The sequence below is a fragment of the Telmatherina bonti genome, assembly GCF_933228915.1.
Source record: "Telmatherina bonti genome assembly, chromosome: 21".
In the NCBI taxonomy this organism is placed as follows: domain Eukaryota; kingdom Metazoa; phylum Chordata; class Actinopteri; order Atheriniformes; family Telmatherinidae; genus Telmatherina; species Telmatherina bonti.
Genome location: NC_136630.1, coordinates 19,095,780 through 19,120,457, shown reverse-complemented (window position 1 = coordinate 19,120,457; position 24,678 = coordinate 19,095,780). Strand labels below are relative to the sequence as shown.

The 24,678-nt window shown below is 39.3% G+C and overlaps 3 protein-coding genes across 3 annotated transcripts; 2 read left to right on the top strand and 1 right to left on the bottom strand.

The window, feature by feature from the left end:
• The first annotated feature begins 411 nt into the window (after nt 1-411).
• LOC306771424 (circularly permutated Ras protein 1-like) lies at nt 412-11,055 on the top strand. The gene is made up of 21 exons (XM_079260589.1): nt 412-534; nt 755-853; nt 3,364-3,612; nt 4,942-5,181; nt 5,280-5,420; nt 5,509-5,580; nt 5,666-5,739; nt 5,933-6,109; nt 6,203-6,244; nt 6,420-6,509; nt 6,639-6,790; nt 6,893-6,974; nt 7,565-7,695; nt 7,910-7,994; nt 8,114-8,220; nt 8,351-8,463; nt 9,725-9,842; nt 10,301-10,441; nt 10,644-10,737; nt 10,827-10,853; nt 10,932-11,055. Exons 2-21 carry the CDS (start codon nt 766-768, stop codon nt 11,013-11,015), a joined length of 2,307 nt encoding a protein of 768 aa, XP_079116715.1. The 5' UTR covers nt 412-534; nt 755-765; the 3' UTR covers nt 11,016-11,055.
• A 504-nt stretch (nt 11,056-11,559) lies between these two features.
• Nucleotides 11,560-12,267, bottom strand: gjz1 (gap junction protein zeta 1; the record flags this gene model as incomplete). Its single annotated transcript, XM_079260299.1, has 1 exon — nt 11,560-12,267. One exon carries the CDS (start codon nt 12,265-12,267, stop codon nt 11,560-11,562), a length of 708 nt encoding a protein of 235 aa, XP_079116425.1.
• Nucleotides 12,268-18,379: 6,112 nt separating this feature from the next.
• Nucleotides 18,380-23,812, top strand: znf646 (zinc finger protein 646; the record flags this gene model as incomplete). Its single annotated transcript, XM_079260455.1, has 3 exons — nt 18,380-20,964; nt 21,469-22,545; nt 22,918-23,812. 3 exons carry the CDS (start codon nt 18,380-18,382, stop codon nt 23,810-23,812), a joined length of 4,557 nt encoding a protein of 1,518 aa, XP_079116581.1.
• Nucleotides 23,813-24,678: the final 866 nt, after the last annotated feature.

The following is a 24,678-nucleotide window of genomic DNA, read 5'->3' as shown; positions in this document are numbered from 1 at the left end:
GTTTTCAGATTGTTTTACTGGGTTTTTAGTTTGTTATATTTTGCAATTAATTTGCAAAGAAATGGAAAACAATATGCACTCAGTACCTTCACAAACCTTCAGTTCTTTCTCAAGACCAGCATTAACAAGATAAATAAACTGGTATGTTACAAAGGCCATGGCCTAGTCAAATAGATTTTCACATCTTAGAAGTAGGTCATGTTTCATTTATTTTGAGTCAACAGATTAATCTAAGAGACAGTAAGAGTGGAATAATAATTTACATTGAGAAATTATTAACAGCTTTGACCCTTGATGTTTTACTGCTTGTTTTTTGGTTCAGCTCCAGTTCATATTTACATTCATGAAATGTTTAACTCAAGCCAGAAAGTTTAATATAATACTTGACTACCCACCCAGTTTGAGACTTGACGGAAGACTGTTGAGAAACAAAACCTGTTGGACGAGATGTCTGAGAAACAATAAAAGTGTGGCAGCAGAGGAAGCAACATTTCTCAGTTCTGCAAGGTCGTCAGTTTAAAAGGCACCTCATGCGTAAGTATATTTTATTTATTTCATATTTACTTGGATTTGATATGTGGACAGTATTTTCTGATCAGCTGCGTGATGTTATGGGTGTGTTATAATCTTTAGAACCAAATAGACATGCAGTGTTGTGTTACTTTGACAACTTTAGATGTTTTTTTCGTATCACTTCTGTTAGCACTGTTGGCTGCCATATTTATTAAAACTGTTTTCTTTTTGTCATCAACAGATTGAACCACAATGGAATTTGCTTGTGGGTTTGTGTATGTACCGCCGCTGCTTCAGAAAAGGGGAAAACCATCTGGTGCTAATATCATTAAACGATCAGGTGAGACATTGACATTGGTTTTCAAAATAAATGTGGTCTCTGTCTATTTGCTGTTTAACTCACCCGTCAATTATATAATCACAGCTAAAGTGAGATAGACAAAAACTATTTCATTCATTCTTGGCAGGAAAAATGATTTGATAACTCAAAGAATCCATCAGATGTACAAAGGTGTTTAAGCTGTGGCATGTTTCTTCCTTCTTATTCATATGATGGGAAAACTGTGAGTTGTAACATGAATTGAAGTATTTACACGGAACTATTAAAAAAAAAGTTCTATGTACAGTTCCGTGTAGGCTGATGTTTCACTCATCAATATTACATCTGAAGCAATTGTGTTCCATTCTGATTCTTTTTTTCTGAACCTTTTCTGGGTCATATTTATTTTATTGCACGACACAGTCATCTCAGTATCTGTTTGTTTTCATTTTTATATGTATAGTAAGTGCTTTCGTAATAACTACAAGTTTTTGTGAAACATTTGTATCTCAGTTATACAAGTTGTTCTTTCACAAAAGAAAAAAATGAAATCACACGTTTTGTGTGGCAAAATAATGGTTAAGCTCAATGATTGGCAGCTAATTAGAAAAGTCAAGTAGCTTCAGTCGGTTGGGTAAGTGTGAGTGGGCAACATGTTTCAGAGGAGAATTGTTCTCGATACGAAATGATGAAGCACAAAAAAGGGGGTATTTAAAGTGGGTAATAACAAAGTATCTATCCAGACTTAGAGTGTGTATAGAGACAACAGGGCTGTTGCCCCACTCAGGAGTGACCAACAAGGTCACTTCATAAGCAAGCCATGTAAAAAAGTGTGAGGTCACGGAGAAACCCAGAATAACCCCAAAACAGCTAAAAGAGGGCTTTTCTATTCAAATCAAATCAAATCAAATCAAATCAAATCAAACTTTATTTGTATAGCACTTTTCACACTTAAAAACAATGCAAAGTGCTTTACAAAATAAAACAATTTACATTAAAATAGATAAAACACACACACATACACCCATAGTCCCCTTTCACCCACCCACAACAACCCTCACCCATGCCCTATTAGCCCCTATAACAGTTAAAGGAAAATGAATGGCCAGGTACATTTGTACAAGATGTGCACCAGATAAGGAAACTATATCCTCAGGGTGCATCTACACAAAGGGCTACTCCCAACCACAACAACCCAGGCCATCACCATGGGGGTCACCCGGGCAGACAGGACCCACGCCACAACTGTAAGGCTGCAGCGCTGGATCTCAACCCACTAGACAGGCACAGCCCCCCACAGCAACACCCATGAAGTCAGAGCAGGGTGAAGAGGACCCCCAATGAGGAGAGAACTGGAGTGATAACTACACAAAAGTAAAAAATAATATAAAAATAATAAAATAATAACATTTATACTAATATGTAAATAAATATATAAATAAATCAAATAAACTAAAAAGAAGAATAAACTTAGGCTAATGTTGAAACTTAGTTAAAAGCTAAACTAAAAAGGTAGGTCTTGAGTGTTTTTTTTAAAACATCAACAGTCTCTGCAGCCCTGAGGCCCTCAGGCAGGCTGTTCCATAGACGAGGCCCGTAATACTGAAATGTGACCTCGCCATATGTTTTGGTACGAACTATTGGCTGATGTTAATGTTGACCAATCCACCAGGAGAACACAGTGGCTTGCATGACAGCCCAGTTAGGTTAAACTCCCCAAAAAACACTGCTAGATAATATAAAGAAGACAATGTGAAAAAATGCTTTATGGACTGAGAAGACAAAAAAGACATTTAAAAAAAAAAACACAGACTATACATTTTGGAGAGAAAATGTGTTTTAGCATAGGAAACGTATCTCATCTGTGAAAAATGGTATGATGGTTTGAGGCTGTTTACCTGTATCTGGACCAGGACAGATTGTCATCAATAATGGACCAAGAAATCTTAGATTATCTTCAAATAGTCTGTGTGTAGATTGAATTATTCTGTATATAGATTGAATATGTAAACAAAACTGAGTCATAAAGTAAAACAATAGCCAAATCACACAAGTGACAATTTCAGAAGGTAATCAGTTTAAATGACTGAGTCAGTCAGGGTCTTAATTAAATAGAAATATTAAGGAGGGTATATTAGGTATAAAAAATTTTATTGTAGAGCTGAAGCTCTTATGTAGAGAGAAATTGGTTAGAAATGTTGACATTTCATCTCCAAATACTCAATGCAAAGGTTGATCTGAGTGTACTACTCATCAATGTGTAATATTAAATAAGTTTCCTGACTAAAGTGATTCCTCATTTGCATAAATAAGTTATCTATTTTTTTATTGTAATGAACTAACGACCACTCCAGGGTGTACTCAGCTCCTCACTTGCTAATTAATGAGATGGGCTTCACCAAGACCCTGAATTTGACTAAGTGGCATAGAAATAAATGATATACATTTAGAAAAATCTAGTGTTTTATTCATACTTCTTCACATTTAATACATTAAATAACTACTCCACTGATTCAATTTCTGTTTTTTAGCTCTCCTTCCTCCTATCAAGTGGATCCGTCCTAATGCTGCTCCTCCTCCCCCTCCTTCACAAGCTGCAAAGGCCAAAGCACACCAGTCCCCCACTTCCCCCAAGATCACTGCGCGAACTGGAAAGAGGAGAGAAGTGGAGATCGCAAAACCCACTCATTTCTATGAAAACAATGACTTTAACAAGAGACTGGAAGCAGCTCTTTCTAAGAATGTAACCTCTCAGGGCACAACGTCATCTCGAAAAACAGGTATAACAATTGTGACATTACACATGTAAATGGACAATTTGAGTTATTTTTGTTTGGAAATAACCTGCAAAACACTAAAGAGCTTGTTGAAAAGGTCTTTGCCCCGTAGTTATCTGCAGTTGTTCTTTAAACTTAATTAAAGGTTTTGTCTCACATTTGTTATAAACGTCTCTCTTAGTTAGACACAAATCTGGCTCTGTTCAGTACATCCATAGAGGGCCCTATCTAAACTGACAGTGGGTAAAGGGCCTTTAAACTTACCATTCATGGCAGCTTGAGGTGCAGCGGTCCATCGACAGCTCTACAAATTTGCATAATGAATGTCAGTGTGGCAACAAAACAAGTCAACAGCAAAGTTTTTTAGGCCCAGAAACTTATATTTATAGTAATGCTTTAAGTGGACTTTTGTGCAATACAAGTGTCATAGGAAACTAGTACACACACATCTTGGCCAAAAAAAAATCACACTAACATCTTGCTGGAAAACCACTCATTAGTCATTGTTTTGGTTAGCCTATGTGAGGGATGTCCATTTGTGGAGATGCACGTTTTCACCTTCTGCACATCAGATTCGTATTAATGATTTATAATATAAACAAACTTGGGCTGACTTTACTGCAAGATGTTGATGATATGCATTTAGTCTGTATCAGGTATGCTGGAGCAAGGAAACATCTAAAATCTCGGGGGCGTGCAGCTCAAATGTGTTGAGTGGCAGCCCCACACAGGCTACAGCTACAGAGGCTCGCAGCACTGGGAAGGCCCCCAGACCGGAGGCCTTCCCTGATCTCTCTGATCCCTTTTCCTGTCCAGCTACTACCAAATAAAAGCCAAAAACCCTACAAGTCATTGCAAAAAAATAAAATAACCTGTAAGACGGCAGCATTTAAGAACCAGCAATAGATAAAACAAGCTTTTACAATGGTAATACATAACTTTTGTAGAGGTCCCCCTCTATATGACGACATGTTGAATATATGACTAGAAACATAGAATTACTGTTTTAGTGTTGACATCTATACTATATATTCAAATACAACGACAATACTAAGCAGACAGGTAATAAGGGAGACTTAGGCAAGAAACAGAGGAAAAGCCTGACCGACAAATGAGACATTTCAGGCTGTTCAGGAGAAGTGTGTCTGCAATAGACAATAACTATTCAAATAGTGAAAGTAACTTTGCATATATTTTGAATGCACATATTATGTACCAAGGTATATTACACAAGGAAAGGTAAAAGCCATAAAAAAGCAATGATAAGACATCCTAATCTATTTTACTTATAGGTTAATTACTACTTTAACGCTCTGTTGTCTGTTCAATCAGCTATTCTTCCACGACATATGAGACCAGCAGGAAATAGCCCATCCCCATCTTACCAGCAGCCTCCTGCTTCCTCCAATACCAACCGTCAGATATTTACCTATGACGAGCCAAAAAAAGAGCTTGATTTCAACACGCAACCCTGGGATCCTGACTACTCTTACAGTATACCTGAAGGCACAGGTGGTGATGTTAAATTGCCAGCCGAAACTGGCATCATGTCACCATCAGGTAAAACACAATGTTGTCTGTTCCATTTACACAAAATTTTGTTTGTTTTTTGCACATTTTCCATTCAAAAAAACACATCATGCCAGCTTCTTCCTCATCCTAAACTCCAGCCCCAGGTATTCCTCCAAGACCTGCGTTTATGAAATTAATTCCACAGTACTTGATGTTGTTACCATCATCCCACTCATCCCCCACATCCCCTGAAAAATCTCCTTCAGACACGCCACATTGCTTATCACCTACCACTAAAGGTACTTAGAACAGTCTTTGTCAAGCTAATAAAAGAAAAAAGAATGCAAATTATAAATGGTCATGTTATTCCCACCTCAGGATCAGCAGATAAGGAGCCTCTGCCAGGAAATCCCAATGTGGTTCTTGTCAGTTTAGGAAAATTGCTCTCAGAGGAAAGAGGTTGGCAAATGTAATCGTTATCACCCGTCAAGTCTGATTCTCAGTCCTATTTGCATATGGTGATGATGCTATTGTGTTTTTCCAGTGCAGCCCACACAAGGGGAACCCACCTGCTGCTCTCAGTGTGGCTCCATACTGAACACCTGCTATGACAATGTGGTAATAACACAAAATTTAACTGAACACTATTAAAAATCATTGGTCTCAAATATTCATCACACTTGTTCTTGCTAATAAAGAAATTTATAACGTGACAAACTTATGCAGGCAGTCCGGTGTAAAAATCATGGATCATAATGATTGATTGAATTGGTTTGTCTCTGAGTGGACTCTCTTGTCTGTTTTATTCCAGGTTGATGTGTGTTACTTCTGTCACTTAACCAGCTCTCTCAACGAATCCCAGTGTCCTGTAAATGCTATTCAGGATGGACTTTTCCTGCTCAACCCTGATGAAAAGCCCCTTTGTGCTGCTGATGCTCTGCTGCTTTTCTGCATCGATGTCTCAGGCTCCATGAGTATCACCTCCCAGGTACAACAGAAGTCACAGTTCACCTGGGATCATGAGGCCACTTGTCAGTGCAGGCATACATAACATCAACCTTTGGTCTTTTATTATTTTAAGGTAATGGAGGGAAACCAAACTGTCAACAAATCCAGGCTCCAGGTGGGTTCTTTAATTATTTATATTACAACTTTGGGAACAGATTGGTTCACCTCTTTTGCAAATTTATAATTACATTTTATTGAATATAACTGCTTAAAACAACAAGGATAACAAATATAATAACTGTGCAATTGTGATCTCCGGAAAATGCAAATAATAATTTTATTCAAATCAGTTTGTCCAAGAAGCCGTGTTACAATGTGTTCAGACACTGAGTGAACAACAACCTGACATACGAGTGGGGTTCATCACCTTCAACTATTGGGTGTGTATGCTTCCTCACATTTGATTTGGGTGCACATTTTCTCCCTGGTTTTTCACAGTCGAAAAAATTATTCTTGAGGTTTTTGCTGTTGCTTTTCATTGTCTCCTGATCTTTGATTTGCACCACCAGGTGACAGTGCATGGGCATGAGGATTTCCCATCATGTACCCTGAGTGGTGCTGAGTTAAATGACAGTGAATACTTAAAAGAGGCTGCATACAACTTTCCCAGTCCACCTCCACTCGCACAGACCAAAGACTGCCGACAACTACAAGTCAGGGGGTAAAAAGAACAATTAATGTTAATTCTCAGGTATTCTGTTAGTTCATTTATTTTTTAATCTACAAATTAATGTTAATTGTCATTTGCTTATCTGGTTGGAAGCTTATCTGCAAATGGCACCACGGCTTTGGGTCCAGCTGCTCTCTTTACAATTGCAATGGCCTCCAGACATCCAGGCTCAAAGGTCAGTTTGGCTCTGAAGTCTTCCCAGTACTCGTGTCGATTTTATATGTAATTTATTTTGAAAGAACCTCAATCCAGCTTTCTAGTGTTAAACATTCTGAGATGTTATTGAAAGCAAGCTTTGTTAAACAAGATATTTTGGATTCTATTAATTTATTCTATATGATGATATATGATATTTCCAGACTCATATATATATGTATATATATATGTATATATATATATATATATATATATATATATATATACATACATACATACATACATACATATATACATATAATGTATGTATAATGTATGTATAATGTATAATGTATATATATATATAGATAGATAGATAGATAGATAGATAGATAGATAGATAGATAGATAGATGGATAGATAGATAGATAGATAGATAGATAGATAGATAGATAGATAGATAGATAGATAGATAGATAGATAGATAGATAGATAGATAGATAGATAGATAGATAGATAGATAGATAGATAGATATGAGTCTGTAAATATCATTAAAACATGCAAATACTTTATTTGGTAAGTATTTATATTGCAGTTTTTCTGATCTGCTATCCCTGCTGATTTTAAAGGTGATTATCTGTACAGATGGGAAAGCCAATGCAGAGTTGGGGAATCTAGAAGAGGAGGACAGTGATGCTCGCACCCTCCTCTCATCCACAATCTTTTACGAGGAACTGGGGGAGTACGCTGTTAATCAAGGGTTAGTCCAAAAGTCCCAGATATTCTGAAAATCTGAATTGTATCAAACTAAATACATTTTGACAAACCGGTTTAGATGTTTGAAGCCTTGCGTCTTTAGTTTTCAAAGAAATGTAGTAATTATAAAGGAACCCTTAAGGTGGAGGACTGTTGTTGCTCAGTTGATTTAGATGTGCCATGATGAAGGTCATTCTGAAATGTCCTTGTTCCCTCAGTGTGACAGTATCTGTGCTGTCCATAGAGGGGACTGACTGCAGGCTAGATGAGCTGGGAAGACTCACTGATCGCACTGGAGGGAAAGTAAGAGGCAATGCTGTGTCACACGTGATTTGTCTCAACAACTGGGTCAGATTTTATTCATGTCATACTAAAAACATAGCATCAAACACTTCTCATGTATAAATTTGTGCTTTTTCCAGGTTGTCATCACCAGTCCTAATATGCTGTACGCAGAGTTTGAAGAGATTATCCAAAAGGAAACTGTGGCCACTCACTGTTCTGTGACGTTGCTGCTGCCCAAGTCACTGTAAGTTCTGCTCTATCAGTAACCATATCTATGTTTTAGATTCTTAGCAAAAAAATATATAAAATGTTCAAACTATTTTAATTATAATATTGAACTTAACAGCAATAATTCATGTTTTGTTTTGCTGCAGGTGTATGAAAGGAGAAAGAGAAGCAGGACATAAAGGAACCAGAGAGGTTGGGAATGTCAACCCAGACACAGAGATCACCTTCCAGTTTGGGACCATTGACCAAAACACAGAAGGTAAAAAAAATTACTAAGAAGTCACAAGTGATTTACCATCACTCTATCATGTTCTGTCAGCTGTGCTGGTTTTTAAAAAAAAAAAGCAGGGGCTGCATGATAATATTTAAGTATTTGGTAGTTTACATTTTTGCTGAAGAAAAACACGTTTCACAAATAGAGCAGAGCAGCAACAAGACTAAAAAGAAAAAAATGAAACTTATAAATTATGCTGCTTGGCTATGGCAGAGGTCCGTATTTTGATTTGTCTGAAATGATGATTTCCATTGGATACATGTCCTTCTGCTATCTGTGATTTTTTTTCTTTTAGAATCTAGATGATAGTGACTGCAGAAGCTGCCAGAAAATAAAAAAATGTCTGTCAGTAAGAGTCAGCTTCATTAAAGGATGCAGTGTTGTTAGTCAGTTTACTTCAACAATTCATTCCTGTACTAAAAGAAATTTTGTATGAATCATCATGGTATCTAAAGAGTTTAATGTGATGATGTTGTTGCCTCCTTGGTCATTCGCCGTCATGAATAAAAGGCAAATTCCAGATAGCGTTCTTCCATATGCAAACACCCCTCCCATGTAATGGGTTTTTCAACAAACAAATATGTACTTCATTCATCAGATGTTTTTAAATATTTTTAAAATTGAAAATGTACTTCTGATTATTTTGGGACAAATTGCAAAAATAATCCAAAATAACTCCAAGCATCAAACTTTAATAAAAAAAATAAAATAAAAAAATAAAAAAATAAAAAAAAAACATCAAATTAAATGGTCATCAACTTATTCTCTTATATGAACTGGATGTTTATTGTTGGCCTTCTATGTTTCCAAAACTTATATCACATAAAATAAAACTGCAGGTTGTGTTTTATGTATATTGTAGATGGCTGTAGTAGAAGACATTTTACTGACGCACTTAGGAAGATTAAAGGTGTTAAAGTTACTCTGCTAGTGTTGCTGAGTTGTTGATCTTTTTCACATATATATTTATTTGAGCAAAGGCAACAGTTAAAACTGAATTTGGCTTTAATGACCACATATGAAAAGGGATATATGTGTTCAGTGGAATATAAAAGACATGGGTCAGTTTATCTCATTCTGCTGTCAAAATTAATACCCTGAATTTTAGCTTTAAATGCGAACCCATAGGTCACAACAAGGCACAAGAAAAGAACAACTTTCTTTGTCTATGTTGTGAAAACATTCAGTCAGTGTCCTGTTTTACCATCTCTGGCATTCTTCTTTTTTTCATCTTCTTTACTTTTAGTGCTGCCACCAACTCCTGGCAGCCGGATATCCATCCAGCTGCAGATCAGATACAAGCAGAGAAGCGGATGGATGATGCTCAGAGTGTTAACTGCTGACCAAGAAGTCACAGATGACAGGTGATGATAATGCTGTTATAATTAACAATCCTTCATTTACCTTTAAAAATGACTTTTTATTTGCATGCCTCTGGCCCTCTCAGAAGCCTAATTGACTCATTATCTTCTGATATTGTTAATGAGAGAGGTTTTCTCCCCCTCGGGATAGCAAATGATTGGGTTTTCACAACATTTTCAGTCAACCTTTAAGCAAAAGTGTTTGAAAATCCAAGGACACAGTTGCTGAGAAACTGAAGCTTTCATGTAGAACTGATTGCACCATGCTAAATAATTTCTCATCCATTTTAACATTTAGGTAAATAAACCACTCAGCCCGATCAGAATGCTTCATATGCTAAATGAAGGTCATCTGAGCAGAAACAGCAGCTCTTGTGTGTTTTTATGGTATTAGAACAGCAAAACTAATGCTGTAAATGCTGAGGAGCACTTTTCATGACAAAAGTGATCCTCCTTCTCAGCTCGGCAGCCCTGTCCTCTATGTCTCTGGCCATCATTCAGCTCAACTCTTCACAGGCCAGTGCCGCTCTAGCTGTCAGAGGCCGCTTCCTTGATGCTAAGGAGGAGGGAGAGCTGCAGCGGAAGCTCATTGAAAGAGCAATGTGAGTAAAAGCAGGGATCTCTGGACTGTCAGCAGCATTGGTGGGTGGCCAGTATAAAAGCTACTTTAACTGTCAAAGGTATTCAACAAAGGCTGATTACACACATTAAATAGAAAGCATATAGAGAGATGTTTTTATTTTATTGGATGCAAATTATTGTCAAGGTTCGACAGATAATCAACCATATTTGTAAAAATTGCAGAGAGCATAATCACAATGCAGAAGAAGAACATTTATTCCAAGAATGGGTTAAAAAGATGGAGCCAATATACAGCAACATACATTGTTTCACTAGGGTAAGTTTTTACTGTTTTTGTTAGACTTTACAGTTACTTGTGCAAGTCTTCAGACTAAAACACTTCATTGTTTTGTTTGCTTTTTTCAGGGAAAAACTGTCATTTCAGATTCTCAGGTAATTCATGTCCCTTTAAAATGACTTCATTTAAAACTAAGATATGTGTAATGCCACTCATTTTTCTCCTCCCACCAGTCTTTAACAGATGCTGGTGCCGCTCTGCTCTACACTATGAAGCACAGCAACAGGAAGTCCATTTCACTGAAGAATAAACTTTAACTCTAACCAGGGGTCTCTCTTCATCTTTTACCTCAGCCTAAATAACTAAAGTCACAAATCATGAAGTCACTAAAATTGGACTCTGGTTGAATAAATACCTGCGAAATATTAAAAGATACAATATGGGCAAAATAAATGGATGTGACACAACTGGTTTATCTGGCTAAGACTTGTTGTTTTTTTTTTCATTGTCACGTTCAGAAACTGCTGAGATGTTAAACAATAAAACTGGGTGTGTGTTTGACACTGTCACTGTGGCAGTTTGTGTTTTTTACACTGACAAAAACACAAAGCCTGATTCAGTAACACTATCACACAGATAACATCGAGATTCTGTGGTGTCAGTGTAATACTTCTCATACTTTAAGAAAACCTTTTGTGCGTGATATGATTTTACACATGCAAGAGGAAATATAAACACACAAGTCCGACTTAACAGCACTGCATGTAGGCTGCATTATAAATAGGGTGCATTAAATGTTATTTAATGGGTCCATCTGTGAGTCTACATCAAAACAGTGCAAGTAGAAAATGGTGTCAAGTTTTAAAAGTTGCAAAGGTAATGAGCGATGGCGTACATGCAAAATAAGACTGAACATAGGATAATCATGCCAGAGATAGAGGTCAAGGCATATATAGACATTCGTTTCTCTGGTGCAGCCCTAACAACACAAACATGCAGCTGTAGGCAGATTTTGGCGGTGCATTTATATGGAGCATCGCTCAGTGCCGGCAGATTCCAGTAAAGTAGAACATACAAAAACCAGGATTCAATCAGAATACGCAGAACAATGCTGAGCAGGTAGATGCACACAGTGCTCCTGTCTTTGTGGAGGTCCAAAAACGTCTTGCCCCTGGGGTCTTCAGCCACTACCTGAGCCTGCTCTTTTCCCTGACCCTCTAGTTCCACATCCTTCATCCGGGAGCTCTTCTTCGAGGCTATTGACCGAAGATGGGAGGTGAAGAGCTCCATGAGCAAGACAGAGATGACAACCAAGAGAAAAATAAAATTCCAGGCTACCAACATGGGTTTTTGGAACTGTTCATTAAAGCAGGCCTTGGTGCAGATGTTGTCTCTCGTGCCATTGCAGGTGAAGTCAGCATCCAGTTTGGTAAAGGGAACCTGGGCGAGGAAGAGGATAACCAGCCGGATGCACAAGAAGCCAAACCACAAGGATCGGCACTTGTAGGTGGTGGTGGCATCTACTGCTGTCCTCAGGATGGGGATGAGTCCTGTAACCAAGGCAGCCATTGTCACTTTTGCTGGTGGTGTTTGTGAGGAGGCTGGAAAAAGTTAGACATAACTGACAAATTGTCCTCATGCATTCATGTTACATCATTTCACCTAATATCACATCTGCTCTATCATTAATCTTATCAGATGCCACCGGCCATTTTTTCACTGATGTTTTTAATATCTAAGATGGATGTTTGCTGATAATTGAAGGTATTTTAGTCCAAACTGGTGAAATGCTCTCTTGCCATAAGCAGCAAACCCCAAACCAGTTGGAGAAGTGTATTTTGCTCGCTGTGGGGCAAAATATAGCTTTATCTTCATGAATCACATTGTTTCCTAAAAGCAATACCTGTTTAAGAATTCATTTCTGAAAGTTTTATCCCGAATTTTGTGATGAAAATGTTTTCTTCTCATGACTTTTTGGAAGATTTTAATTAGCCTTTATAACAATCCCACTCAGATGTCACAAAAACGTCTTGGTTACCCAGACCTTAACCTGACCTGTATTGTCGTTACTATTATTATGACTTTACCAAATTACCAAAGATCACTTTGTCATTTTGTCACGCATCATAAGCAGCGTTGAATTCTGCAGTGTTAGGCAGCTCACTAAAGCAGCCCAGGATACTGAAGTTTACAAAAGCTGGGTGTTTATTAACAGACTTAATAAGGTAATAAATATTGAGTGTTTAATACAAGTCATCTGATCAAACTTTTTTTGTTTTAATAATAAAATGCACAAAACTGATATAATTAACTAATTTTGCCCAAAATAATAAAGAATCCTTAATCTTAAGTTTTATATCAATAAGAAAACATTCCTGTATTCACTAACTTTAGCAATTAACTGTACAGAGCTTGTGTTCATGAAAACATAAAAAACTTCAGCCAAAATAAAATTTAAAAAAAAAGTCAACTTAAAAATGTCAAATTTGTCACAGCAACCGTGCAAAATAGCCTTCTCACAATTTTAATGCATTTGGAGCTAAAGCGGCCATTAATGGCAGCCAAATGTAGCATGTATAATAGCTTACCTTTAAGGGTTAGTCTGCAAATGGAATATCACTCTAAATTTGCATCCACTCTTATGGGTTCAGGAAGTGTCACTCATAATGCATATGTGTTACTTTCTCACCAAGCCAATTGCTGACATGGCATGGCATTGTTTTTGTGCTCTAATCTTCCTACTAGACATTAAAAATGCTTGTGCACAGAAGCTGCATAAACAGACATTTGTCTTGTAAAAAGGAAAAACAAAAGAATAAGCAGGCTTTTAATATATTTTATTGATATAAAATAATTATTACTTGAATTTTCTGGAATGCCACAAAGCCTTTTTTTTTTTTTAGTTTTCTAAACAACTTGTATTCCAATCAGGATACTAATAACAATACGTTAAAACTATTACAGGCCATTTGCCCCAACAACCAGTGAATCAAATAAAAAAGAAACACTTAGGATGTCCTTTCAATAAGAACAGATTTTTTTTAAACTGTTTATCTAAAACCAAATGTGTTGATTTTTTTCATTATGATTTTACAGTAAGCAGCATATGTTGTATTACTTTAAAAAAAAAAAACAACAACATATAAATTAATGTCATATGGTATAATATAGATTATGAAGCACAAACATGATACGTTACATTTTTCAAAATATAGCAATAGAAAATATTAACTAGATAGCAACAATTTACATAAATGTGAGTCTATTTTAAGTTATGGGGGAGTTTTTTTTTATTATTTAATCAAGCTGAATCAAGACCTATTCATCATCTAAAAATGATTTAAGGCCATTTGCTTGTTGTCTGTGAAATTAAACTTAAAAAACATCTACAAAACATTTACAGTCCCTCTTCTTTGACTAAGTACTCTGGTAGATTGTGAAAAGCAGTCACAGGTACAGTCACCGGGACTGTCAGCGATATAGTGCTTGGTTCAACAGTGGAGGCAGAAACCTCACTGGAAGGTGGAGGAGAGGGGAGCGGGTCTGTATGAATAATATTTAGGTCCCCAAGATGTGCGGCAGCTGGTCCGGCATCTGCATGAGTCCGTAAGTGTTTGCGAAGGTAGGCAGCGAACAGGAAGGCTTTGCCACAGTGGGGGCAGTTGTGAGATTTGTTGTTGGAATGGATCTTTTGATGTTTACGCAGTCCAGATTTGTTAAGGAAGCTTTTGCCACAGCTGTTGCAAACATGTGGCCTCGGCTTCGGATGCTGCTTCTCGTGCTCCTGCAAGTCCGTCAGCTGTGCAAACTCTGCATGGCAGGTTTCACAGACATGTGAGCTCAGTGGCACAATTTTGGTAACAGATGAGGGTGTACAGTCAATGGAATGAAGGTTTTCATGAGCCTGAAGTTCATCCCAGGTACCGAACGTAGCGTCACAATGAGCACAGGAGAACTGAGGAAGAGTTGTGTGGGCAGTGAAGCCTGAGGCCGATGCAGACTCAGCATCCTGCTGCTGTTGTTGTTGCTGGGGCTCAGAATGCTCAGCTAGGTGAGTTCTTTCATGTTTGCGCAGGCTTGAGGACACCACGAATGACTTCAGACACTCCTCACATTTGAAAGGCCTTTCTCCAGAGTGCACGCGCCGATGCTTGTTAAGGCTGGAGCGCTCAGCAAATGACTTGTCACACTCTGTGCATGAGAAGGGCCTTAGTCCTGTGTGAACGAGCATGTGGCGCCGCAAATCCCAGGATGCAACAAAGGCCTTGTCACAGCTCTGACACTTGTAAGGCCGCTCTCCAGAGTGAACACGTTCGTGTACAGCAAGGTCGGCCGGCTGGCGAAATCGCTTCGAACACTTATCACAAGGATACGGCTTGAAACCCATGTGAGCGCGCTGGTGTCGGCGGAAACTGGAGGGGTCAGAAAACATCTTGCCACACTGAGGACAAAGGAATGGCTTCTCACCAGAATGGGTGCGGAGATGAGACTGGTATGAGGACAGCTGAGTAAAGCCTTTTCCACACTGCTCGCACTGATAGGGTTTTTTCTGAGAGTGAATACGCTGGTGGCACGCCAATGAGGAGGAACGGGAGAAGGCTTTGCCACAGTCTGAGCACAGGAACGGTTTTTCTCCTGTGTGAGAGCGTTCGTGGTTTTTCAGGTCCTTCAGCTCTGTATACGTTTTGCCACACTCGTCACAGGCATATGGCCGATGCCCCTGGTGGTTCCTTCTGTGTTTTCGAAACACCGAGGGATCAGCGAAGCTTTTACCACACTCTGCACAGAAGTACGGCTTCTCTCCAGTGTGAGAGCGCTCATGTACTTTCAGTTTGGACAATGTGGGGTAGCTCTTGGAGCACTGACTGCACGAGTACGGGCGCTCTCCGCTGTGCTGCGTCATATGGATCCTAAGGCATATAGCCTGCATGAAGGCCTTTCCGCAGTCCGAGCATACAAAAGGTTTTTCCCCAGTGTGTGAGCGGCTATGATTGCGTAGTTCTGTGGAAGTCTTGTAAGCCTTGTGACAATCTGGACATTGAAAAGGGCGCTGAGATGAGTGCGTGCGTTCATGCTTTGAAAGTTGGGCCTTGCTTGAGAATGTTTTAGTACACTCAGAACATGCATGGTCCTGCTGTTGTTCCTTTACATGTGCTGATAGCGTGTGGCTCTGCAGAGCTGACATACTCTTAAAAGATTCGGGACACGTAGAGCATTTGAAAAGAGGTTTGGATTTCGGAGGCCTTCCCCTGCCACGTTTTTTTACAGGCTGACCCTTCACCACCTCTTCCTTCTCTTCACTTTTTTCATCTTTCAGAGGAGGGGTGCATTGTTCTGTAAGAGGTGGACTGGCAGGCGGAGGAGAGGCCATTTTTATGTCTGTAGAGAGAAAATATTAAAGACAGCTATAATGCAATTTGTACAAAAATAATTAATCCAATAGGACAAAAACAGAATATGGCAAAGTAGCTCCAAAGGTGAAGCTAACTTCCTTAAAGATTTATAAATGACTTCAGCGGATCTTCAAGTGAGATTTGCTGATGAAAGAGTGGGTTTAAAAGCTGCACAATCCAGTGAATATGACTGCAGAAATGAATAGGTAGGTGTGAATTTAATGACAAAATGGCTGGCATTAGGACCTCAGGGACAATAAGCTAACCGCTTATTGGAAGGAAGTTGGCGATGAAATATCACAGATCATTGTGCACGACTGACTGACAAGTGCCTGTCTGGAGAAAAAGATCAAACATCACAAGCCAACATGGTGATGTTGCAAAGTGCAGGAGTCGAAATGTACGTATAAGATTATGCTAGCTTGCGTAGTTCACATTTTTAACTCACTCAAAATGGCTGGCTTTAGGACCGCTGGCTGCAGCAATTCTCAATCTATCCATGATCATATACACACGGCTATGTATACTAGCTTCATTTGTGTTGATCGTACATTAAAGAATAAAAGTTATCCTCACCAGAATCAGGACATTAATGGTTGATTGATAATGACACAGAACGGCAGTCCATTGACTGTGAGACACAGTGAATGCTGTTGACTGGCTGCGGAATCTGTCGGCTCTAGGACCATGATGACGACAGCTATCGGCAAGCAAGCCAAGTGTGCAGCAACGTAATGCGTTCTGTGGTTAAATAACATGTAAAAACGCATAATCACATATACAATGAACTGGTAAAATACTGCATTCATAGTAATACTGTACAGATTATTAGAATTTACTATGTTAATTAAATATGGCAGAGCTAGCGATGTCAGCTAGCTATCGCAGCTGTCAAAAGTAGCCAATATTATATACTTCAAATGATTTGCACAATTCATTAATATAGATTTTTTTGTTTTGTTTTGTTTTTTTTAATTCTGAAATCCAGAGCTTACCGCGTTTTGAATCATTATGAACGGAAATCCTAGGTACTAATAAGAGGGAAGTATATCGCTGTTGCACATTTCCTGTCTCCTAGCAACAAGAGCAATGTGGAGATGGGGACGAAGGAATAAAAGACAATTGAATAAAATTGGCATTATCTTTTACATTTACTTGAGTTGTTTTAAATAATGAATGAAGATTTATTTTTTTGAGGCTTACGATGAATCGTTTTGCTTCAGGTATTGGAATTTACGCTTTTGCTGACGAGATTAGTCTTTTAAAACGACTCACTGGCTTTTTGGTGCAATGTTTGTTTAGCTAGCCATGATTAAGCTAGCTGTAGTCTACTAACGTAAGCTAACATTCATAGATAACATGTTCGTTTTTCCACAGATATATTTGGGTTTGTTGGAGTGTTGTAATTATGTGGGAGAAAATAATATTTAAAAACGGCAATCTTTTTGCGACAGCCGTTGCTGTCCAAGTTTATTGACATAGCTAGTTAGTCTAAATGTGACAGTTTTGAAACTATCGGGATACAGATAAAAACTTATGTTATAATTTAAAAGGTTGGCTAATATCTTGTTTTTTATTTGGTGTAGTTTAACCTTGGAGATCTTTACAAAAATATATTCTTGACAATATAGCTGAGAAGTCGTTAACAAGCCGCAATTGTTTTTTCAGATTTACGTACGAAGCATTTTGAGTTACGATCCAAAATAATTGCTAAATTTCTTACATTGAAATATGTTTTTCCCCAGTATTGTGGACACCTCAACACTGAAAGCCTGAGAAAGTACCGCTTCATTTATAGACTGTATGCACAGACGGCTCACTTCAAGTTTTTCATAGTGTTATTGTGCTGCTGGTTGTTATACTGCCCAATGTCCATCAATAGGCCAAAATAAGCTAATTTAGCAGCGATGCAATATTAACACATTGAGTGTTATATTTTTATGTGTTTATTATTCTATATTGAGATGTAATCGTCCACATTATTCATGTTCCCTGATTGAATCAAGATAATTAATATTTGTTGGGTCTGTTATATGTGATTGAATTATATACAACTGTGTCTAATAGGTATTTTTCTGTCTCCGTAGGCTAAACTCAAGTCATCCTCCTTAATTGTTTGGAATTGGCTCTCAACATCTTTTGTGCTATTGCATCCCAGGACATCCAGTGGACCTTTTTGTAAACAACTGCCATTCTTTTACGTAGACTAGAAAGGCATCTAATGCATTTACACTCTGCACAATCAGAAACTTTGTGTTCTTTGAAGTTAACTCAGTCATTAACTTGTAATGGCAGTACAAGACCCTGGCAGGACAACAGGTTTTCCTTGCAAACAATGTGGCATTGTATGCTCCAGTATGCCCAGTCTGCTTGAGCACATGGATGTTCATTATCAACGAGAGGATGAACGCAAATTTAGATGTGATAAATGTGGACGTGGTTACAGACATGCTGGCAGCCTGACTAACCACAAAAAGACTCATGAAGTGGGTTCTTTCCAGTGCACTATATGTGGGAAAGAAAATTCTAATGCCTCTGCTCTAAAGAGTCATCTCCGGAACCACACTTATTTAAAAAAGTACTCCTGTGCTGAGTGTGGGAAAGCTTTCCGTTTGGCTACTCAGCTGGCTACACACGAGAGAGTTCATCTTGCCCGAAAAGCAAAAGAAGAATCATACAGAAGGATAGACGAGCAATTTTCCCCACATGAAACAGAAAATTATCAACCGATTAGTGAGCAGTCTGTCAGTGATGGGATTCCTGCTGAAAATTGCCCTTCTGAGTACAAAACGGAGGATATTTATAATTCACAATCTGAATCCTGTGATGACACAGTAAACAGACCATTCAGGTGTGATTTGTGTGACAAGTCATACATACACCATCGAAGTCTGACCAATCATAAAAAGACTCACCAAGTAGGAATGTTTGAGTGCACTGTGTGTTTCAAACTATTTAATAACATGGCTGCCCTTTACAGCCATCAGAGAACTCACAAGGTGAGAAGTGGGACAGACCACGGTCTGAATGGCAGGCTTCAAGCTGAAATGACATTGGATCAGTTTTCATCTCAGAGCCACAATGCTCCAGTAAATTTTTGTCATTTGTGTCAAGTACTTTTCCCTAATGATGAGGAGTTCCAGGAGCACATCCAAATACACAACTCTTCTTCTCTGTCATTTGGTCTTCAAGATAGTTTGTCAGAGAACCAAAATGCGTCATATGATAACAGTACTGCTTCAACTGAGTCTCATTTTTATTCGCCTCCTATAAATAATTTTTCTTCAGTGCCATCAATAGATAACCCTGGATGTTTTGATATGCCAGAGCAGGATAAGATCAAAAGTAACGGTCACATATTTTCAGATTGCTCTCTTGATCAAAAACCAATTTCCTATTGTGCTCAGGGAGAACCCCCAGTCATGGACACGAGTCTTCACAATCCCACACTCATGCCCATGCAAAATATTGTCAATGCAACTAAAGTTGAGGAAACCTGCACTGTAGAGTCTGATGAGCGCCCTTTCAAGTGTCAAATCTGTGGTAAAAGCTACCGTCACTCTGGGAGCCTCATCAACCACAAAAGGTCACATCAGGTGGGGATTTACCAGTGCTCCATTTGCAGAAAGAATTATCCACACCTGGCTGCTCTCAAAAGTCACCTTCGTCTGCACAAAGCTCAGCAGTCATCTTTCAGCCTCAGCATGGCTGGAGACTGGCTCTCTGATGAACCTCTGTCTCTGGATAACCAGCGAGGTTGTTTCTCCTCCAAAAATGAGCATGAAGACAGAGTTCCCCCTGTGCTTGGTATTGATCAGGAGAACGGAGCAGACTGCAGCGATGGAACATTGTATCAGGAGCAGAATAATCCGGACTTCTCCCAGCATGTGACTGCACATCTACCTCACAATGAACAGCTGATGCAGAGGCACATGTGTGCAGACTGTGGTGAGACATTTGAAGATATTGCTGGGATCAAGTCTCACAGTTGCTCATTGCTGCCTCAGAATGAGACTATAGGTGGCCAGTATGCTGATGGTTTAAACTTCCAGGCCAGTAACAGTCATTGTTCTTTTGGAGATTCAGAAAGTAATGAGTTCAGTGGCCCGACTGGGAGCCACAACCAAAGTTGTTTTGAACAGAACTTCCATGAAAATGTGAGCAGTGCTCAGTTGAATGCTGGCAAAAAAGATGATGATGTTGATGAGGAAGATGATGATGGAGATCTTTATCAATGCTCTATATGTGGAAACAGCTACACCAGCATGAGGGCTCTCAGGAGTCATCTGCGAGGGCACACACAATCAGAGAGCACTCCTGCGAGCTCAGGGCCTTCTTCCATGTCATCCCATGAAGACGTGAAGGAGGATGAGCTCGAAGAGATGATGATCTGTAGTACATGTGGGGAAAGTTTTGCCAATAGGCAGGACTTGATCGCGCATCATTTTCTGCACAACAAGGACCAGGTAGATGACACAAAGTACCTGCCTGTGAACAGTGATTTAAAGGAAAGCAAAGAAAAAGAGCAGATCATCTGTGGAATCTGCGGTTTCTTCTGCACAAGCTATGATCATCTTGACAACCATGGCTGTACAGCTGTGAAGAAAGATGAGTCAGTACACTGTAAAGAGGAAGTGAAAGTGAATGTTGTCATTCAACATGAAGAGACAAATGTATCCAGAGGGGCTGTTGATGCTGAAGATCGTCAGTACAAGTGCGACCAATGTGGGCGGTCATACAGGCATGCCGGTTCTCTTCTTAATCATAAGAAGTCCCACAAAACTGGTGTGTTCAGATGTCTCGTCTGCCAGAAGCGCTTCTACAACCTGTTGGCCCTCAAAAACCATCAACGATCCCACTTCGATATTAAAAGGTTTGTTCTTACATTTGTAACATAGATTTTAAAATTACTATTGCATTTTAAAAGAAAGAAAATGTTTAAAGAGCTGCATACACAAATGGATGTTTAGCTTTTAGTATGTCAGAAAGTATTTAAAGTACACCAAAAGCGTTTATGAACTTAATTTGACCCTCTCTAAACTTTTGAATGTTTAGTGTTTAAATATTTATTGTAAAACTTGGTGTTCTCTAACAAAGTGAATAATAAAAAGTGTCTGAACCATAAACTCACCATTAAATGTTCTGGTTCAGTAACTTTTTTTTTTTTAAACAAAATAGTATTTTGAATAATCAGACCAAAAAGAAAAGGCAACACATCACAAGTTTTTGACTCCAACATTTTATTTAGTGGTATACCCACCATTATCGTTAGGTCTTACCATCACATGACTCTTCTTGGACCCCATACATTAATATTATCGGTGTAGCATGAACTGAAATGTCCGTTTTTAACTGCATGCCTTCTTTCCTTCCCAAGGTATACTTGCCATGAGTGTGGGAAAGCTTTCAAGATTCAGAAGCAGCTCTTGATCCACCTCAGAAGGCACAAACAAAACCAAGCAAAAATCCAGGAACTCAACAGTCAGATCCAGACTTTAATGCAAATGAATGGCACCAAATCGGATGGAAAAACACCATCCTTAGCTTCAAATGCCAGTCAAGCTTTTACTTCTGTGCCTTCCTGCAAGCAGCTGCCAGAGGAAAAAGCAGGTCAAGCAAAGCTGCAAACCTCAGTTAAATTGGAGGACATGAGGGACCGGCGCCCCTTTGCTTGTGACCAGTGTGGCCGTACTTATCGTCATGCAGGAAGTCTGGTAAACCACAGAAACTCGCATAAAACAGGTGACTATTACTGTTCCATTTGTAACAACACTTATTCTAATCAGCTAGCTATGAAGAACCACTTGCGGACCCACTTTGCATATAAAAAGCACTCATGCCAAAACTGTGGAAAAGGCTTCAGAGGAAAGAAACAGCTTTTGGCTCATGTGTGTGCAGACCTAAGAAAGGATGGAGCTGGCGTTAAAAAGGGCCTGAAGTCTAGAGCCTTTAAATGCAAGGAATGTAAGCAAGCCTTTGTCTCTGTTGACCAGCTGGCAGCACACACCTGTGAAGGACCCTCAGACAGGGATTCACAATCCGATACATCACCAAATAAAGAAGAGCGGCCATTCAGATGCAACATATGTAATCGCAGTTACCGCCATGCCGGCTCGCTGTTGAATCACAAAAATACCCACAAGACAGGACACTTCAGTTGCACCTTCTGTTCGAAGCCCTTCACTAACCCAATGGCTTTACGCAATCACACCCGCATCCACACACAAAAGAAAAAATATGTGTGTCTCACATGTGGAAAGGCCTTTCGCCTTGCTAGCATCCTACACAACCACCAGAGGATCCATAATCGGGCGATGAGTCACTTCAGCTGTCCTTCGTGTGGAAAGAGTTTTCAGGGCAGGTCTGGCCTGAAGAGGCACCGCTGTCGCAGAGGTCAGGAGGACGGCACACAGTCTGGAGTCCAGCACTCAGAGAGGGGAGACAAATGCTTCAAGTGAGTTTGTGTCCTCTGTGCAATGTCTTTCTGTTAGTTAATATAGGAGTCATTGAGAAAATGTCTTGACTAGTATAAGGAGTCACTTTTTAAAATTTATTTGTATTATGATTTAAGCATGCCATTATGTTGAGATAAATTACAAAAAGTCTGTGAAATGTGCTTGTAGAAGGAACAGTTTCACTACTACACAACTCTAGAAATGCTGTCAAGCTTTTTTTTTTTTTTTTTTTTTTTTTTTTTTTTACCAAAATGTCTCGATTAGTTCATATATCAATTTGTAATACTTTTATAAATAATCTTGTATGTGTTTAAATGAGATGATTTTCAGTGTCTTACGAGGGATTTAATATAAGTATATTTCTGCTCCAGGTGTGACCTGTGTGGGCGTTCCTACCGTCATGCTGGCTCCCTCCTCAACCACAAGAAATCCCATTCTGAAAACCTGCATCAGTGCTCCTTGTGCCTCCAGACGTTCCCTGACCCTCTCACTCTGCAGATACACTCCCAAATGAGGCGTCACTGCTGCGCTGAATGCGGCAAGACCTTCTGTCTTGTCTCACACCTGCAGAGCCACATGGAGGTGCACTCAAAGGACCGAGCTGTGATCTGCAGCCTCTGCCAGCAGAGCTTTCCCGACGCAACCAGCTACCAAGAGCATCATGATGTGCACCACATGGCTCACGGCCCATATCAACAAGGCGTGGATAAGTCTGCAGAGAGCAACATCTGTTGGGACTCGGGAATAAATCAGTCTATGGAAATGGGTGAGATGCCCAATCAAGTGCCACCCCCTTTATCCCATATTCCAGAAAGCATAACTAATTCCCAGATGAGCAAGGACACTTCCACTACTGAGAAGAGCCACGTTTGTGAGCACTGTGGCCGCACCTATCGCCACGCTGGCTCCCTCCTCAATCACAAGAACAGCCACAAGACAGGCTCTTTCTTCTGCACAGTGTGCCAGAAAGAGTTCACCAACCTGATGGCTCTCAAGAACCACCGACGCATTCACACAGAGCCAAAGCGTTACCAGTGCCAGGAGTGTGGGAAGGCTTTCCGTGTGTCCACTCAACTCATATGTCACAGGAGAATACACACCAAAGAGAAGCCTTTTGCCTGCTTGCTGTGCGACAAGAGCTTCTCCAGCAAATCCAACCTACGTCACCATCAGAAAATGCACGAAAACACCACCCATACGTACGACGACTCCTTTAGCATGGATGCTAACACATTTATGGACCTGGACATGGGGTCTTTCCTATAAAGAAGTGCTCCAGACTTTAAGGCGAAGAGGACATGTGGTCTTCTTATTGAAGTTAGTTTTTCCTCAATCAGTAATTGTAACACTTTATACTTTTTTTCTTAAATTGTTCCTTGATCCACATAGAAGCTCTTTTCAAGAGATGCACACTTCAGCACAGACCTCTTACCTCTGAAAGAGACGGCAGCATCGCTGTAACATCTCCAAAGGGTTTATCAGTCTGCTTTTAATAAAGCCTGAATGTTTTCTGTAAATACACAGGCTCCCCCTAAACCAGGGGAGGTGATGGAAACTTTAGTCTTCGCTCATCCCACTATAAAAACAAACCAACCAAAGTGAACAGAAAACCACAGCCCAGGTTCATGTCAGAGCGTCAGCAAAGATGACTAACTTGTTTTGTAAAACAGTACTGTTTGAACCAACTCTTGCTTTGTATAATGTTGTTCAGTGCCTCTGTAAGTTCCTTAGGAAACTAAATACACAAACTATATTTATCTCTGAATCCCTTTGTCAGCTTTGCCGTCAGTGTTGAAGGACTTTTTACCTTGTTTTGAGAGTTGACATACAGTAGGGCAAGCCTATATTTTTAAGTCAAATACCTCTGGGTATGTCCGAAAGTCAGTGGCAAAGTGAATTCCTCTAATAAGTAAATAGTTGTTCTGCTAAAAAATATACAAAATCATTCGGAGTGATATTGTATGCGAAAATAGTTGTATTGATTGATGTTATTTTATGTGTATATTTTATTAGAAGAACAATTTATGAATGTTGTAAAAACTGTTCTCTTAATCTCATGTAGCCTTTAAGGACCATCTCATGACTCAGTTTATATCTTATTAGTTCTCAGTTACAAAAAGCAGGAAGGATTG

Excerpts from the sequence above, each read along its gene's own strand:
- LOC306771424 (XM_079260589.1), top strand. The coding sequence starts at position 766 with ATGGAATTTGCTTGTGGGTTTGTGTATGTACCGCCGCTGCTTCAGAAA. Across the intron at positions 3,613-4,941 it reads AACGTCATCTCGAAAAACAG|CTATTCTTCCACGACATATG; the intron begins GTATAACAATTG and ends CTGTTCAATCAG. Across the intron at positions 6,975-7,564 it reads CCAGACATCCAGGCTCAAAG|GTGATTATCTGTACAGATGG; the intron begins GTCAGTTTGGCT and ends CTGATTTTAAAG.